Raw genomic sequence first — 15,680 nt, 5'->3', positions numbered from 1 at the left:
AAATGCAAACAGTTGGGACAATTTTATTGTTGCGTTACTTCGGAGTTCAGGAGTATGTAAAGCCTGTAGTTATATTTCAGAGACTGAAGTCCCCATATTAACGTATCTTGTATCACCATGCATTTCTGTACTAAGATATGAGGCTTGGTGCAATTGGTCCCTTGAAATATATAAAAAATTTCTCTGCCTTCCTTCCCAATGACTTAAACACATTCCCATTTACTACAATCTGACTTTTGCTTTTTGAAAGTTATTATCATTTGAATAACGGTTTCCTCTACTGTTGCAACAAGACTGGATTCTCCCCCGCCCCGGGTGTTGGGGGTCGTGGGGAGGGTACGTTTGTGCAATGTGGTATCTGTAATAATTCCATGTCTCTGCTTAATTTTAGTCCTTGTACATAAATAAGTCAATTTCCAAATTGAAAAATCTAAAACTTGTCAAAGACGACAATTAAGCTTTTTGGGCATTTGGGTTGGAGGACAGAAGCAAGGACCATATTAGTCAAATATTAAAATAACTTTTAGTGAATCAACTCTTAAATTTCTTGCCCTATTTGGAGGTATGTCATTTAGTTTATAGTGTTGATTTTCTTTATCACATGGGAAACCATATTAAAAACCAGGTCATTTAAAAGGTGATTGGTAATGCTGGAGAATGATGGTGCTCTTAGTTTTAAATGATCCCTACCCCAAATAGAGAAGCTGTCTTCCCTCCTACTTGCGAGATGAGTTTCCAAATTTGGAATGTTATGCGTTCCCTTGCTGGAGGTGCGCTGTAGTGTGCTCCCTACTTGAAAGAGTTCATTTGCTTTGTATAAGCAGACAGATTATTCAAGGAGTTCTTGGTTCCATCTGACACATCATTGGGTAATTTAATATTTCCATCTCCCTGTAATTAAAATGCCCAAATTTGTCCACCAGGACAACTTTTCTGGTTGAGTATTGCAAATTGGAAGTAATCCTTTCCTAAAATTAGACAGTGGTAGTAAATTAAAAATTGTCATTGCGATGGTGAAGATCCTCTTTTCAAGTACTGGAATCCCTTGGGTGGATAATTCATTAAAACAATTTAAAGGCATGAAATATTATGTAAAATCAGAAGAACAATATTTTTAATTTAGTGTAGAACTCTAGTTGCTTGTAGAAGGGTGGATTGGGATTTTCTACTTTTGGCTGAGTCACTTTTGGCAGAGGCTGGGTGTCAGGCCTGTGGGAGAGATAATTCATCCCTGTTCCACATCCAATTACACTCATCATTTCTTACTGGTTGACCCTTATGTGGGCATTGATGTCTGCTGCTGGCTGCTCTTCCTGCCCAGTTCTCAATGTGTGACCTGGGATATCGAAAATGGTGCAGAAAATTATTAAAACATTTAAATAATTATATTATAGTTAATGAATTAAAATGTAAATCAACCAGAGAGATACTGTCTGTATGAATTATTGGTTTAAGATACTTTGGTTAGAGGTTGATCTGTGAAAAAACACAGCTTGGTTTTGTTTTCTCTTGCTATCAGGATGCCGCTTGGAAAGAGGTGGCACTTCCCAGTGGCGAAAAGGTTGGTTTGAAAATGAGTTGCTGTCTGATCACTGAAAACAATAGCCTGTTTAAGGTTCCTTTAATTAGCAACCTCAGCCCAACTACTAATTAGTTGAATTATTGCACTGCATTTTAGACGAGGCAGTCCACTTTTGCTGGAATGCTGAAGTAATTATTGCATCAAATTTTTAATTTAACTGGAAATTGAAAGCACTTGATTCTTAGGATGTATGCTTGAAATTGAAATTTGTTAAAATTTTGCAAATGGGAACTTTAAACTGAATTGCAAAGAACTAATTGTGGGTTACCTGCTTTTGATGAATTAAATACTTGGGGAACTATAAATACAGTGGAACCCACTTGTACTAAAATTGCCAAGTTTTAACATTTAGGGTTACATAATCAAAAATGTAAAGGAAGGTTTTTTATACTCTTTGATGGCATGTGGATGTCACTGGCTGGGCCAGCAATTGTTGCCTGTCCCTAATTGTCATTGCACTAAGTGCCCTTGAACCCTGATCTTTCATAAAATCTCTACAGTGCACAAGGAGGCCATTTGGCCCATCCAAGTTTGTACTTACACTTTGAACACACCACCAAAGACCAATCCTCTGTCCTATTCCTGCAACCCCACCCTAAGGGGCAATTTGCCATAACCAATCCACCTAACCTGCACATCTTTGGACTGTGCGAGGTAACCGGAGTACCCAGTGGAAACCCACGCAGACACGGGGAGAAAGTGCAAACTTCACACAGTTTGCCGAGGTTGGAATTGAACCTGTGACCCTGGCGCTGAAATAGCATTGTGATACTAATCGGCCATTTCAGAGGGCAGTTAAGAATCAACCACATTGTGAGGGGCAGGTCATGCCTCAAGTCTCATAGAGTTCTTTGAGGATGTTATGAAACACATTGATGAAGGTCGGGCAGTGGATGTGGTGCATATGGATTTCAGTAAGGCATTTGATAAGGCTCCCCATGGTAGGCTCATTCAGAAAGTTTGGGGGCATGGGATACAGGGAAATTTGGCTGTCTGGATACAGAATTGGCTGGCCGAAAGAAGACAGCGAATGGTAGTGGATGGAAAGTATTCTGCCTGGAGGTCGTTGACCAGTGGTGGCCTGCAGGGATCTGTTCTGGGACCTCTGCTCTTTGTGGTTTTTTTAAATTACTTGGATGAGGAAGTGGAAGGGTGGGTTAGTAAGTTTGCCGATGACATGAAGGTTGGTGGGTTGGAGATAGTGTCAAGGACTGTTGCAGGTTACAACAGGACATTGACAGGATGCAGAGCTAGAATGAGATGTGGTAGATGGAGTTTAACCTAGATAAATGTGAAGTGATTCATTTTGGAAGGCTGAATTTGCATGCTGAATACAGCTTTAAAGGCAGGATTCTTGGAAGTGTGGAGGAACAGAGGTGTCTTGGGGTCCACATATATAGATTCCTCAAAGTTGTCACCCAGGTTGAAAGGGTTGTTAAAAGGCATATGGTGTGTTGGCTTTCATTAACAGGGGGATTGAGTTTAAGAGCCGTAAGGGTTTGCTGCAGTTGTATGAAACCCTGGTTAGACCACACTTGGAATATCGTGTCCAGTTCTGGTCGCCTTGTTATAAGAAGGATGCGGATGCTTTGGAGAGGGCACAGAGGAGATTTACCAGGATGCTGCCTGGACTGGGGGGCATGTCTTATGAAGAAAGGTTGAGGGAGCTGGGGCTTTTCTCACTGATGCGAAGAAGGAAGAGAGGTTACTTGATAGAGCTGTACAAGGTGATGAGAGGCATGGATCGTGTGGATAGCCAGAGTCTTTTTCCCAGGGCGGAAATGGCTGTCACAGGGGGACATAATTTCAAGGTGATTGGAGGATGGTATAGGGGAGATGTCAGAGGTAGGTTCTTTACACAGAGTGACGGGTGTGTGGAATGCACTGCCTGCAGAGGTAGTGGAGTTAGTCATTAGAGACTTTAAAGCGACTCTTGGACAGGCGCATGAAGGGGTGTCGATTAGGTTGATTTTAGATTAGGATAAATGGTCGGCACAACATTGTATGCCGAAGGGCCTGTACTGTTCTGTGTTCTAATGCTGTGGGTCTGAGTCACATGTAGGCCAGAGCAGGTAAGGACAGGAGAGTTCCTTCCCTGAAGGACACTAGTGAGCCAGATGGAGTTTTGCAGCAATTGTTAGTTTCATGGTCATTATTATTGAGGCTAGCTTTCAATTCCAGATTTAATAATTAAATTTAAACTCCACCCGCTGCAGTGGTGGGATTTGAAGCCATATCCCCAGAGCATTAGCCTGAGCCACGGATTAACTTGTCCAGTGACGTAACACAACACCACCATCAAAGAATAAAGTAAATAATTCTAGAAATATATTGCAAGTATGCTGTAAATGAAATTAAAGATTCTAATTTGGGCATTAGGACTAGGTGCACGCAGATATGATTATAGAGCCAACATTGGAATCAAAATTATTTCCAGCCTACTGGTCCAGAGCTTCAAACTCCTGGGTTCCTGTTTTTGAGCATTTTTTGTAGATATCAATATACTTAAATTACTGTTGATTATTTGGGAACAGTAAGAAGTCTTACAACACCAGGAGTCCTGATGAAGGAGCTGCCTTCTGAAAGCTAGTGATTCCAAACAAACCTGTTGGACTTTAACCTGGTGTTGTAAGATTTCTTACTGTGCTCACCCCAGTCCAAGCCAGCATCACATCATGATTATTTAAGAGGCATTTCTGTCAGACATCCGTTTCTTCTTTACTTGAATTAGGCCAAATATATTCCTTTTATCTTCAATCTGTGGGCCCACTGATTCTGTGGAATAGAAGCCAAACAGAAGTACACCTGCAATCAGCAGAATTCTTAATATAGAATATAGGATTAGTGTACATTTATTGATTTAAGGTGGGTGTGCATTGTAGAGTGGGTACTCTTGAGTGCTTTCATTTTGACATGATTTCAAATAGTTCAGGACATGTAGAAAGCATTCTGCAGCATTCATATTGGATACAAAAAGCACAAGTGGTTTTCACTGTATGTGGGATATCATAATGGTGATGGCCAGTTTTACTTGGTGTGAAAGGCCCATAATCTAATGAGTATAAGTAAGTAACAATGTGTTGCTTGTGATATTCTGCATTTATTGCTCAGTTTCAACTAAACAATGGGCGCTTAGATTTAATGGCAGGCTGAGAAATTGCACTATTATAATTGATTACTTAAAAATCAAAACTCAATTCAAGGCCCATTTCGGAGAACCCTATGAAATTCGTATTGCCGTTATCAACCTTGAAACTGGTATTTTTAAAAATTGCATTGAATAACCTTGAATTTTGAATGTGGATTTTGAGGAAGCTGTAGAGCATTATATTCTCCAAACAATAGAAATTCTAATCATGTTTTATACTTGCACAATTGCATTCCAAGGGATTTATACGGTTTAATAACTGCATCTAAGCTATGTATGTTGAAATTAACATACCCTTCTCCATATTTCTCTATTCCCATAAGCTTTAATGTTTTGGGGTATAATTTATGGGTGGTTATAGCAATCTGCCACCTGCTGCATGCAAACTGTATGAATCTAGATAATGTGTTGGGCTTTACAGGGTATTACTGCCTCATTCAGTCTTCACTTGATTCACAAATTTGGTGACTAGATAGCAGTTACCAACTGGCAGCTGTTTTAAAATAAGCTCTCACCTGTCTCAGTACTGAGGCTGGTTGTAGCATCCAAACTGGCTGAAGTCAGACAAGCGATCAGAGTTGGCATAGGAAAAAATAAATAGTTTAGCTAGAATTCTACAAAATTTGGAGGGGTATTGTTAAGGATAAAGTTAGATGAAGTCGGATAGCAAAATGCTTGTGTGAAGCATAAACTCCAGAATAGTCCAAATGGCCTGGTTCCATGCACTAGATTCCCCCTATTGTGGCTGTTGATGGTTTAATTTTAAAGAATAAGTGCATTGGGAATACCGTTACAATTCTGCCTAAACAGTAGATTTCTTTCACACACGTGTTAAATAAAAACAATTCTGTTCAATTTGTAAACCTAAATTTCAAATGAGCTTCGAAAACTTGCTCTGTAACCTCAATTTCATTTTACAACTGTGGGGATACACAGTCATTTTTGGATACAGTGAGGTAGAAAACAGATGTCTTTTAAAAGGGCAATCTGTACCAGAATGTATTCCCAGAGTAGTTTATTTCAGGGTTATGCTTATTTGCTTTGGCGAAAACTCAGTTTTAACTCTTGAGGTTGGGATGTTAATGGGAGCAGTGAGAAATCTACACTGAATGTTTATTTTGTGCTGACGCCTTGAATGTATGTTCACACGCTAATGTATGGTAAACAGGAGAAGGAGAAGTCCGTCACCACCACCAAGACGCCGGCGAACCCCGTCTCCTCCTCCTCGACGGCGCAGATCACCGTCTCCGTTGAGACGCAGGTTAGTAAACGTTTGCCTTCCAATTGTCAAGTGCTGTCCTATTTAATGGAAAACTAGTAACTGGGTCACTTTTGGGAGCACCAAATTGATAAATGTGATAGTGGTGGTAGAATTTGTATTGTTTTCTTAATTCAAATTTTGTGGATTCCTTTAAACCATGGGCACAGAATTTCATTCTATCTGCTATTCTAAAATATGCATAGAGTATGAAATTTGCATGTCTTTTGAAGTAGAGCAAATGGAAATTGAAAATGTTGTGGAATTATGGATAGTTTGACAAAATTGTGATATGAAACTGATACAGGTGCAGTTGCTTACTTTCAACATTGATGTCACTTCTCAAGAAATGCCCCCAAAATTATAACTTTACATGGTGGAAAAAAAATTTGTTCACAATTTCAGCACCTGCTCCCTTTCCAAATGAACTATGTTGTTTATAAAGGCGACATAAAAATCATGCTGAACAAAAGTGAATGGTAATTCTTTGGGCGGCACAGCAGTACGGTGGTTAGCACTGTTGCTTCACAGCGCCAAAGTCCCAGGTTCGATTCCTGGCTTGGGTCACTGTCTGTGCAGAGTCTGCCCGTTCTCCCTGTGTCTCCGTGGGCTTCCTCCGGATGCTCTGGTTTCCTCCCACAAGTCATGAAAGACGTGCTGTTACTAATTTGGATATTCTGAATTCTCTCGCCGTGTACATGAACAGGTACCGGAATGTGGCGACTATAGGCTTTTCACAGCAACTTCTTTGCAGTGTTAATGTAAGCCTACTTGTGACAATAAAAATTATTATTATTATTAGTCTTGAGCATAGCATTCTTGCCTGTAACATTGTATATAAATTGAGTTTTTGCTGTAATTGCTTCATTTTAATTTTCACTTTGTGAATTTCCAGTCCAAAGCCAATGATGTTTTGGAAGCTATATCAACGTGGCAATCGGGTTTTGCTGTATTACATTAGCTAAACTTTACTATTCTGCTTTGTTTCTTTTCCCACTTTCTCCAATCCAGGAATGGTTTGCTTTATGAAATAATTCCACACTGTTGGTATCTATTCATGAATGACAACAGGCCTGTGAGCATTTAAGTATAAACATATAGAAATGGTTGTAATGGTTTTACAATCCCAACAGGCAGATTTTAACATTGGTTTACCCTGATAAACCATTCTAATAGTGCCTCGTTGTTTATGTGCCGCATGTTTTAATTGTACCTTCCTCCAGGTGAAACACTCATTCCCCGTGTTCAGTTTTTGCCATTTTTCCTCCTCCCTTCCAAGGACAGTGACATGTTGTAACCAGTGGCTTTCCACTGCCTTGCTCAGAAATTCTCCATGTCAGCATACTGCTTAGATCGAACATAGAACAGTACAGCACAGAACAGGCCCCTCGGCCCTCAATGCTGCGCCGAGCCACGACCACCCCACTCAAACCCACGTATCCACCCCACACCCGCAACCCAACAACCCCCCCCCCCCCCCCCCCCCCCCCCCATTACCTCACTTTTATTAGAACACTACGGGCAATTTAGCATGGCCAATCCACCTAACCCGCACATCTTTGGACTGTGGGAGGAAACCGGAGCACCCGGAGGAAACCCACGCACACAGGGGGAGGACGTGCAGACTCCACACAGACAGTGACCCAGCCGGGAATCGAACCTGGGACCCTGGAGCTGTGAAGCATTTATGCTAACCACCATGCTACCTCGGCTTTGGAAGGGGTCACAGCCAAATATCAGCCCATTTATATCCGATGTATATGTGAATTCATTGCATCAAGATCACTGTAATCTGAAAGGACCTCAACTGTCTTGTCTAATGTGGTCTAAGATCACTTATGACCCTGCTGCCTGGAGACCAAAGCTGGCAGTTTTCTGGCCCATGTGGAGCTCCTTAAGTATGCCTCTGGTACTTTGAGATTTTTTAGTTCAATAATTACTATTATTATTACTACCCTGTAATAGCCCAACTTGAAATTTTATTTCCCTTTATGGTTGCAAAATACTGTTTCTCTACATATTTGATTGAAGGGAACAAAATGTAATAATTTGGTTTGCGCTTGACAGGAAAGAAAGTCAAAGATTAATAAGAACTATATACATTTGAATTTATCTGTGTCAATCATGAGTATCTGCATAATTACTAATTTGATTTTTGTTATTCATTTGTCTTTTTAGATCTCCGTCTCTGCCACCAAGAAGGCGTTCAGCCTCACCTCGGCGTTACTCTCCTCCAATTCAGAGAAGATATACTCCATCACCACCACCTCGAAGGAGGGGTTCCCCATCACCAGCACCAAAGCGCCGGAGTTCACCTTCTCCCTCTTCCAGGCGTAGGAGAGGATCACCACCTAGTCGTTCCAACCGAGATGTTCGCTCACCACCGCTACACAAACGCCACTCACCATCCCCACGACCAAGGATGATGCGTGGGTCCATTAGTCCACCGCCAGCACGAAGAGTGTCAATATCACCACCACCACCACAACGGCGTCATATGTCCCCATCCCCTAGTAACAGGCCTATTCGACGTGTTTCGCGAACCCCGGAACCCAAAAAACCTAAGAAGTAAGGGCATTAATGCTTAATACAATGATTACTGTGTGGTTGTTGACTTGAATTTCAAAGCAAATGTTTTCCCACCTACCGCATAAATTTATTTTGTGGGTTTTCAAGCTTTTCTATGAATAATCTACTATCCATTCTAATAATTGATGCAACTATGGCATGTAGTTTCTTAACTCCAGTATGTATCTTTTTGGTTTCAGTTGGAAACTTGCAGTAGAATACTTGACAACTTCAATGCAATTGATGTGAAAATATAATTTTTATAGATTCTGATACTAATTCACAAGGACCATTCATTTTGGAAACACTAATTTGTAAATTTCTTAGGATCTCACCAAACCCACAAGCCGTGAGAAGGGCTACATCATCCAGATCCATATCTAGATCGCCAGAACCTCTTCCCAAGAAAAGGCCAGTTGCTTCAGTCTCCAGGTCACAGTCTGTCAGCAGGTCACCAACACCTGTTCCTCCGCCACCACAAAACAAAATGGCGAAGAATGCTTCAATTAGTCCATCTCCTATCAAGGTAATTGTAGTATTACACTTCAGTATTCCTCCATTTAACATCGGAAAATAGATTCTCTGTAGATCAAGTCCAACAGAGTAAATAACCTCCATAATGAAAATGTATTTTGCAAATGTAGGAGTGACCCTTCATTTCCATCTACAACAATCTTTTCTTACACTTGTGTGTAAATAGCAGTGGGAAAATGAATTTCCATCATTGAGCCAGTTTCAGTTTTACTGCATTCTTAAGTGATGAAGAGTATTTGTAGCTAATGCCTTTTTCAATGTTGTAAAACTGAGTTGAGTTGTGAATGGTCTGAAATGCTCCAAAAAATTGGGTGGATTAATTTATGTAACTTGGACTTCATTTAAACGCCACAGAATATAATTTGGGAAATTATAAAATTCATGAGACCAAAGGAATTTTTAGATTACAAATTAAAGTAATAGGGAAATTTCTTTAAGCACAGTAGCAGCTGTCATATTTGACTGATTGGAGAGCTAGAGGGCAGAGTATTGCTCATTTGCATGATGCTTAATTTCTTTCCTGCTGATAATACTCCCACATTGACAGTTTTACTCAACAATCTTTAGTTTCTTATTACTGCTTATGTGTGGTCGTGGAGTCAGCTGCCAGGATTGCCCCTGTATTGCCTTGGTGGGGGTACAGAAGCAGTTTGAATTTCATTCCTATTTCTTAGTATTAGGCACAAGATTGATTTGGTTATGAACCCTATCATTATCAATCCATGTAGGTTCTTCAATTTGTGTCAGCGGCATTTCTGACATTTGACTTACAAACCTGCTTTCCTTCTGCCTGCAGGGTACCAAGATAGGGGGAAAATAGGGAAAATAATATTCTATAATATGCCATTCAGAAACGGCCTTTGTCTTGGCATATTTATAGTGCACTAATGATAAAGTATCACTATTCTAGTAGCTCAGTTACCAGCTATTTAAAATACATTTTGTAAGTGCAGATCATCAACTTTAAAGAATTCTAGTTCTTTCTTGCTTATGAGTGCTTTGAGGTAATAACTGCCTTGTACCTTTAAGATCTCTGACCAGGAAACTGGAGGAAAGAAGAAGAAAAAGAAGAAAGATAAGAAACACAAGAAGGACAAAAAACACAAGAAACACAAGAAGCATAAGAAAGAAAAGGCTGCAGCAGCGGCAGCAGTAGTTGAAGAACCACCAGTAGAGCCAGTTGAAGCTCCAGAAAAGTCCCCCCAGCCAGAAGCTTCAGAACCCGTAAAGGTAAGTCAGTGTCTCAAGAATAGTTAAAACTAGAAACCGATAGAAGTGAAACTTGACGTTTCCTTGTAATTGTCAGGGAGTAGAGGTAATTGTAACTAATCTATGTTTGTATCGTTGGATATTGGAAATAAAGTATAGATTTAAGTGAGTTTAATTTAGCGTTTTTGTGTAAGAAAGGTTAAAACTAGTTAGATTCCTGTTAAACAAAGGTGTTTGCATGCATGGGGGGGGTTTGGGGTTTCAGTTTAAACTGTTAATATTGTGCTTAAAGAGTTTGCAACATGAAAAGTATAAACGAGCTTGGAGAAAGAACAAGCTTTTACTTAGAAGCCAGAGGCACCTTTAGGGTAGGAAGGATTTTTGAGTTTAATTTTAGCTGATTTTATAGCAGCTGGAGCTTAGCTGTGAGAGAGAAGGCCGTTCTTGCATCCCTGATAGAAGCAGGAAAACCGTAAGATAAAATAATAAGCAAGAAAGCTAGTTCCAGTAACTTGGTAATGAAAAGAGAGGTTTCCATGAAGATTGATGTAAAAAGGAAACCAGGAACTGGAATTTGAGATGGGTACTCTGTTCATTGGAGTTAAAGACAGAACTAAGACGAGCAGAGCTGATGAGGTTGGCTAGAGAAAAGCCAGAGATCTGAAGCAATCGTAAGGTTTGGTGTCCTTATTTCCAGTCTTTGAAACAATAGTATTCTATTGGTGACTGAAACCCAGAGAGACTGTGTGAAAGGTTGAAAGCTCATGCCTATTCAAGACAAAGGAACACTGAAAGGAGAGGTGTAAAACCTGGAGGTGGATCCTTGCTGAAAACAGCTGAGGGAAAGCATTGCTTTTTAAGAAGATTCTAAAGCGTGTCTTTTTGAGAGTGGAATTTGGAAACACTCGTGTGACAATCATCTGGGGGGAATTTGAGGAGAAATCCACAGAAGTTCGATTGGGTGACATCTACCACTTGGTTGCAGAGTGGGATGCGTGTGACCACAGCCCGTTGGTTTGCAAGGACTGTGTATTTATTGCAAACCTTATAGCATAAGATATATTTTGTAACCTGTGCTATCCTTTAAATCTGTGTACATTTGTGACGATAAGTGGGAGTGAAGGAGCATTGTATTATAAATAAACTTTCCATGTTTAATAAATGTCATTTTGTTATTAAAAGCGAATTGGCAGTCCTGTGACTCTGTTCATCCACGTTTTCTCAATAAAAAGTAAAAGTTACGGTCTTCTGAGTCAGAGTTCCATTTCTGGGACCTTCCCGTCCAGTAGTAACATCAACTGGGATTGTAACATAATTACAGTGGCATGTGCAATTTACAACTTCAAAGAGTACGCTTTAGAAATACCTTCTTTTGTGTTGGTTTTGCTCATTTCAAGCTATTTTTCTCGACTAATTTCTGTTACTATCATGGTATGGTGAATAGATTGATTCAGGCTTTCAAAATACAGTTTGCCAGGTGGGAGAGAAGCGCAGATTGAGGCCTTTGTGGTACAAGCTGTTGCTGGCTACCATGGCAACTTAGATCATTGTAAATACGGAAGAGAAGGTGTGTCACTTGAGTGGTCCGCATTCTACGCTTTGCAGATTGCTGCATGTCCGCGCGCATGTAAAGTTTAGAGTGATCGTTACTTGTACCACTTGTATGTTATGAGGTTCAAAAATAATTTGGGAGCCAGATGTACATTTGATGCACTTCCTTCATGGAGACGGGAGTATATTAGGTAAAAGTGTTGCTCGTAATTATATAGCCAGTATTTAGATTGTAATAAAGCATATTCTTTACTATCCAAATGTTATAACGCAGAAGTAGTCAAATTAATTTGAGCAATATAAAATGTGCTGCTCAAATAAATTTGGCTCCTTCTGGCATGCAAAATTTGGATGTCTGACATCCTGATTCTTTTCAGTTAAACCGCTGAGCACTTGGTGCTGGAGTTTTTCTGTTAAAAATGACATTACAACATAGTTCTACATGAGTTTCATCTGATCAATTTATTATAGGAGTCAGAAAGTGAAGAAGAAAACCTAGACGATCTAGAAAAACATCTCCGAGAAAAGGCTCTACGGTCAATGCGAAAGGCTCAAGCTTCACCACCATCATGAAGGAGAGTACTGAATAAACCTAACTGAAGGAGCTGATTGGATTAGGCACAAGGGCTTTGTACATTTTTAATTGGCTGCTATAGTCATGCCAGTATATTAAGATGGCTGCCATGCCACTCATGAACATTGACACTGCCTCTTACTTATACCAGAAATGATTTTTCATAAAGGCAAATCATAATGTTTTATTACAAATTAAAACAAAATTCCTACACGGCTTTCATTTTCACAACTCCATCTCATTTAAATGCAATAATATTTTGAAAGCCATTGGTCTTGATGGTTTGATGGTTGGTTTTAATCCAAGCTGTATTTTGCTTAACCTCATCTACCACGATTGAGTGAGATTCATCCATTCATATCTGGCCTTGAGATACAGCTCTGTGGCACAGAGATGTTTCATTTTCTCCATCAACTCCGCCAACTTAACATTGTGGTTTCTGCCAGCTGGTTATGGAACAGACTGATAGAGATCTTGGGGTAGTCTGTGATCCAGAATGTCCCGACTCCTTTTGAAATTGTCTGCTTGAAGGTGGGAAAACCTTTGTGGGAAACTAATTTTGATAAAATCAGATTTATATGGAATAAGTTAAGTGAATTTGGAGTAAATCAGTTTTCAAATGCAGCCATAAGCTATGTTGGATTTGCACTGAACTGACTGAATTTATGCCGTTTGTGATGGAACATTTAATGTGTTGGTACCTTTTTCTTTCCATTTGCAGTTCTTGTCTTGGCTGTCATTATGTAATGGTATTTTGTGACATTGTTTATGTAACTGTACAAATCCTTTGTGTTTAATCCACTGATATGACCTGTAGTGTAGTTTCTGCAGAGTTTGAGTTTTATTTGAGCCGTTTGATTGTCCACAACATTCTTTATAAAGAGCTTCAGGTGAAAATGCGCTGTATCTAGAACACTGGAAGTCTCTTTTTTTTAAGAAAATGAAACTTATTATAGGAAGAGGATGGTACTACCAGGATCTGAAGGATTTTAAGATTCCCTGGTTGACAGTAGCTTTGGATTGTATTTTGCTTTGTGTAACAGGCTGGCTTCACCCAAACTGTTAATGTCTTCTACTGTTACGGTTGTTCTGGGAGTAAAAACTTGTTTAGATGCTGTTCTTTTGTGGGAGCTTAACAAAATCTGTAATGAATATTTTGAATTTATCATCTTTTGACTTAAAAGGGTTTTTTTTATAAACGTTGAATTATAAAGCTGTAAAAAGCTGAGGTAATAAATGGAAATTAAATTTCTAAATTCAATTTCTTCCCTTTGGGCTCTTTTTTTCACCCCCACAGGAAGTAGTTGTGGTTTTTATTAATGGGGTGTCTGCCCACATCTTTGGTAAACTATAAATATTGTTTCAGCAAAGTATATGAAAACCAAATATAGAAGCAGTATTCTTTATTTAAAGAGCAATTTAAACATTTTTGTACAGCAGTTTGAGAAATATGTTAGCATGTACCTTTTTCGATTAAAGAAGAAAATGGAACAGAAATTTGAAATGCAATGATAAGTTGTTAAAATGAATTAGTTACCAACAATATTGCACTTTGTTACTTATGTACCAAAGGGCTTTGGGTGTAGATGTTTACATGACAGTGCCAAGCAAAACCAGGGCACCAGAAAAAGTCTCATTTGCTGCAAGAGGAAATATTAAACTGATACTTATTCCCAAATCAGGGGGATTTTTCAATGGTTCTTGGTGCAGTGTTCTAAAATAGGTAAATTACTGTTGTATTGGAAACTTAATTTAAAATTAGTACGTGTTTAGTACAATGAGGTTTTTTTTGTGATACTGGGGATTAAATCCATGTTGCGTATTGAGGGACATTTGATTTTGTGATGTATTCTTCACCATTTTACAGAACTAGAACTTACTTTCAATCCATGAGTACAAAATATGTTTCTTCTGCCTTGTTAGATAAATGAGCTCAGGTTATCAAAAGTTAATTACAATCATATCAAAGGGAGAAAATATTAAAATTATTATTTCCTAGGATAAATTTATCAGAGAAGCAATTTGAGGGAGATGTTTGACTATACTACAGGCACAATATCAATTCATGTTATAGATCAAAAATAATAGGGACAAAGTAAATGGAATATGCTACTTTTATTAATAAGGATAAGTATGGATGTTCAGATAATCCAACAAATTAAACAAATGCTCTTCATTTATCCTCATAAAAGTGTGACAATGGGGATATTGTGGGTCCCTAACCCTTTACTTTGTTTTTGCAATAATTGTATGATCATTCCAAGTCATTGATCCATGAGACTCTAGTTATTGGCAGCACTTCCACTGAAGGAAAACGTTTAAATTGCCTGTGATCAGTTATTTGTGTTCAATGATTTTGTGGCATAATCCTTTTAAATTAGCTTTTAAATTTCTAATCCTATTTGCCGTCTTGATGGTCACGTAGTCTGATTTCTATATGCCTTCTCAGTATTGCCTGATTAAATTTCGGTTTTATATTCGACACAGACCCGGCCTAGATATTTCACCAAGTTAATGTGTATTTCTCCACTGCATAATGTGCAGTATATCATTAATTCCAAAATTTGCAAGGCATCTTATGACCCTAAATGACTGGTGGAGTGGATCAGTTAAACACTCTCTCTAGCAAAATTCAGATTTCAGTTTCAGCCACATAATACACAAGAATTCCGGTAAGAAAGAACAAACTTATGTTTATATGGCAATTGTCACATCTTCAGGGCAATCCAAAGTGCTTCAGAGCTAGCAGTACTGCTGATGTCTCATTTTTTGTTGTACAGCTAATTAGTGTACTGAGGTCCCACAAAAGATAAATGATAAGATAATCCTGATTTAGCATTCTTGGTCAAGGAAGAAATGTATGCCACAATCCCCTGCTACTCTTCTACTGTCGAGATTTTTAAAATATCCACTTGAACAGACGGACAAGACACACTAGCTTGACATGTAATCTGACAAACAGCACCGTTGACAACATATTTGTCCTATGGTATTGCACTGAAGCATTATGTGCTCAAACTTTTGGAGCAGGACTTTAACCAATCACGTCAGATTCAGAGGAAAGCATGTAACTATGGAGCCATGGTTAATTCAAGATTTGGATGACAACCAATGCTCTGAAACACAACGGAGCAATGGAAAAAATGACCCGAGAGGAAATTGTGTTGGGCTCCGAAAAGTCTGCACCATTTGTCTTTCTCAAAGGTATGCTGGCCACAATACATAAAATTCCTATAGATTTGGGAGGACATTTGCA

The 15,680-nt window shown here is 39.1% G+C and overlaps 1 protein-coding gene across 7 annotated transcripts in view; it reads left to right on the top strand.

The window, feature by feature from the left end:
* srrm1 (serine/arginine repetitive matrix 1) overlaps positions 1–13,917 on the top strand; it is a 77,482-nt gene extending 63,565 nt beyond the window's left edge. For 5 of the 7 annotated variants that reach the window (XM_038799625.1, XM_038799616.1, XM_038799651.1 and 2 more), the window contains 6 exons: positions 1,520–1,561; positions 5,899–5,991; positions 8,167–8,556; positions 8,884–9,082; positions 10,120–10,320; positions 12,322–13,917. In XM_038799625.1, the coding sequence (XP_038655553.1) occupies positions 1,520–1,561; positions 5,899–5,991; positions 8,167–8,556; positions 8,884–9,082; positions 10,120–10,320; positions 12,322–12,423 (1,027 nt within the window). In that variant the 3' untranslated portion in view covers positions 12,424–13,917. Of the gene's footprint in view, positions 1–1,519; positions 1,562–5,898; positions 5,992–8,166; positions 8,557–8,883; positions 9,083–10,119; positions 10,321–10,996; positions 11,545–12,321 lie in introns of those variants that run through there. The other 2 variants (XM_038799642.1, XM_038799634.1) reach the window with 2 other exon arrangements.
* The last annotated feature ends 1,763 nt before the right edge of the window (positions 13,918–15,680 follow it).

This window comes from Scyliorhinus canicula, chromosome 1 (genome assembly GCF_902713615.1).
Source record: "Scyliorhinus canicula chromosome 1, sScyCan1.1, whole genome shotgun sequence".
In the NCBI taxonomy this organism is placed as follows: Eukaryota; Metazoa; Chordata; class Chondrichthyes; order Carcharhiniformes; family Scyliorhinidae; genus Scyliorhinus; species Scyliorhinus canicula.
Note: the sequence above shows the minus strand (reverse complement) of the source record. Positions and strands in the feature narration are given on the sequence as shown.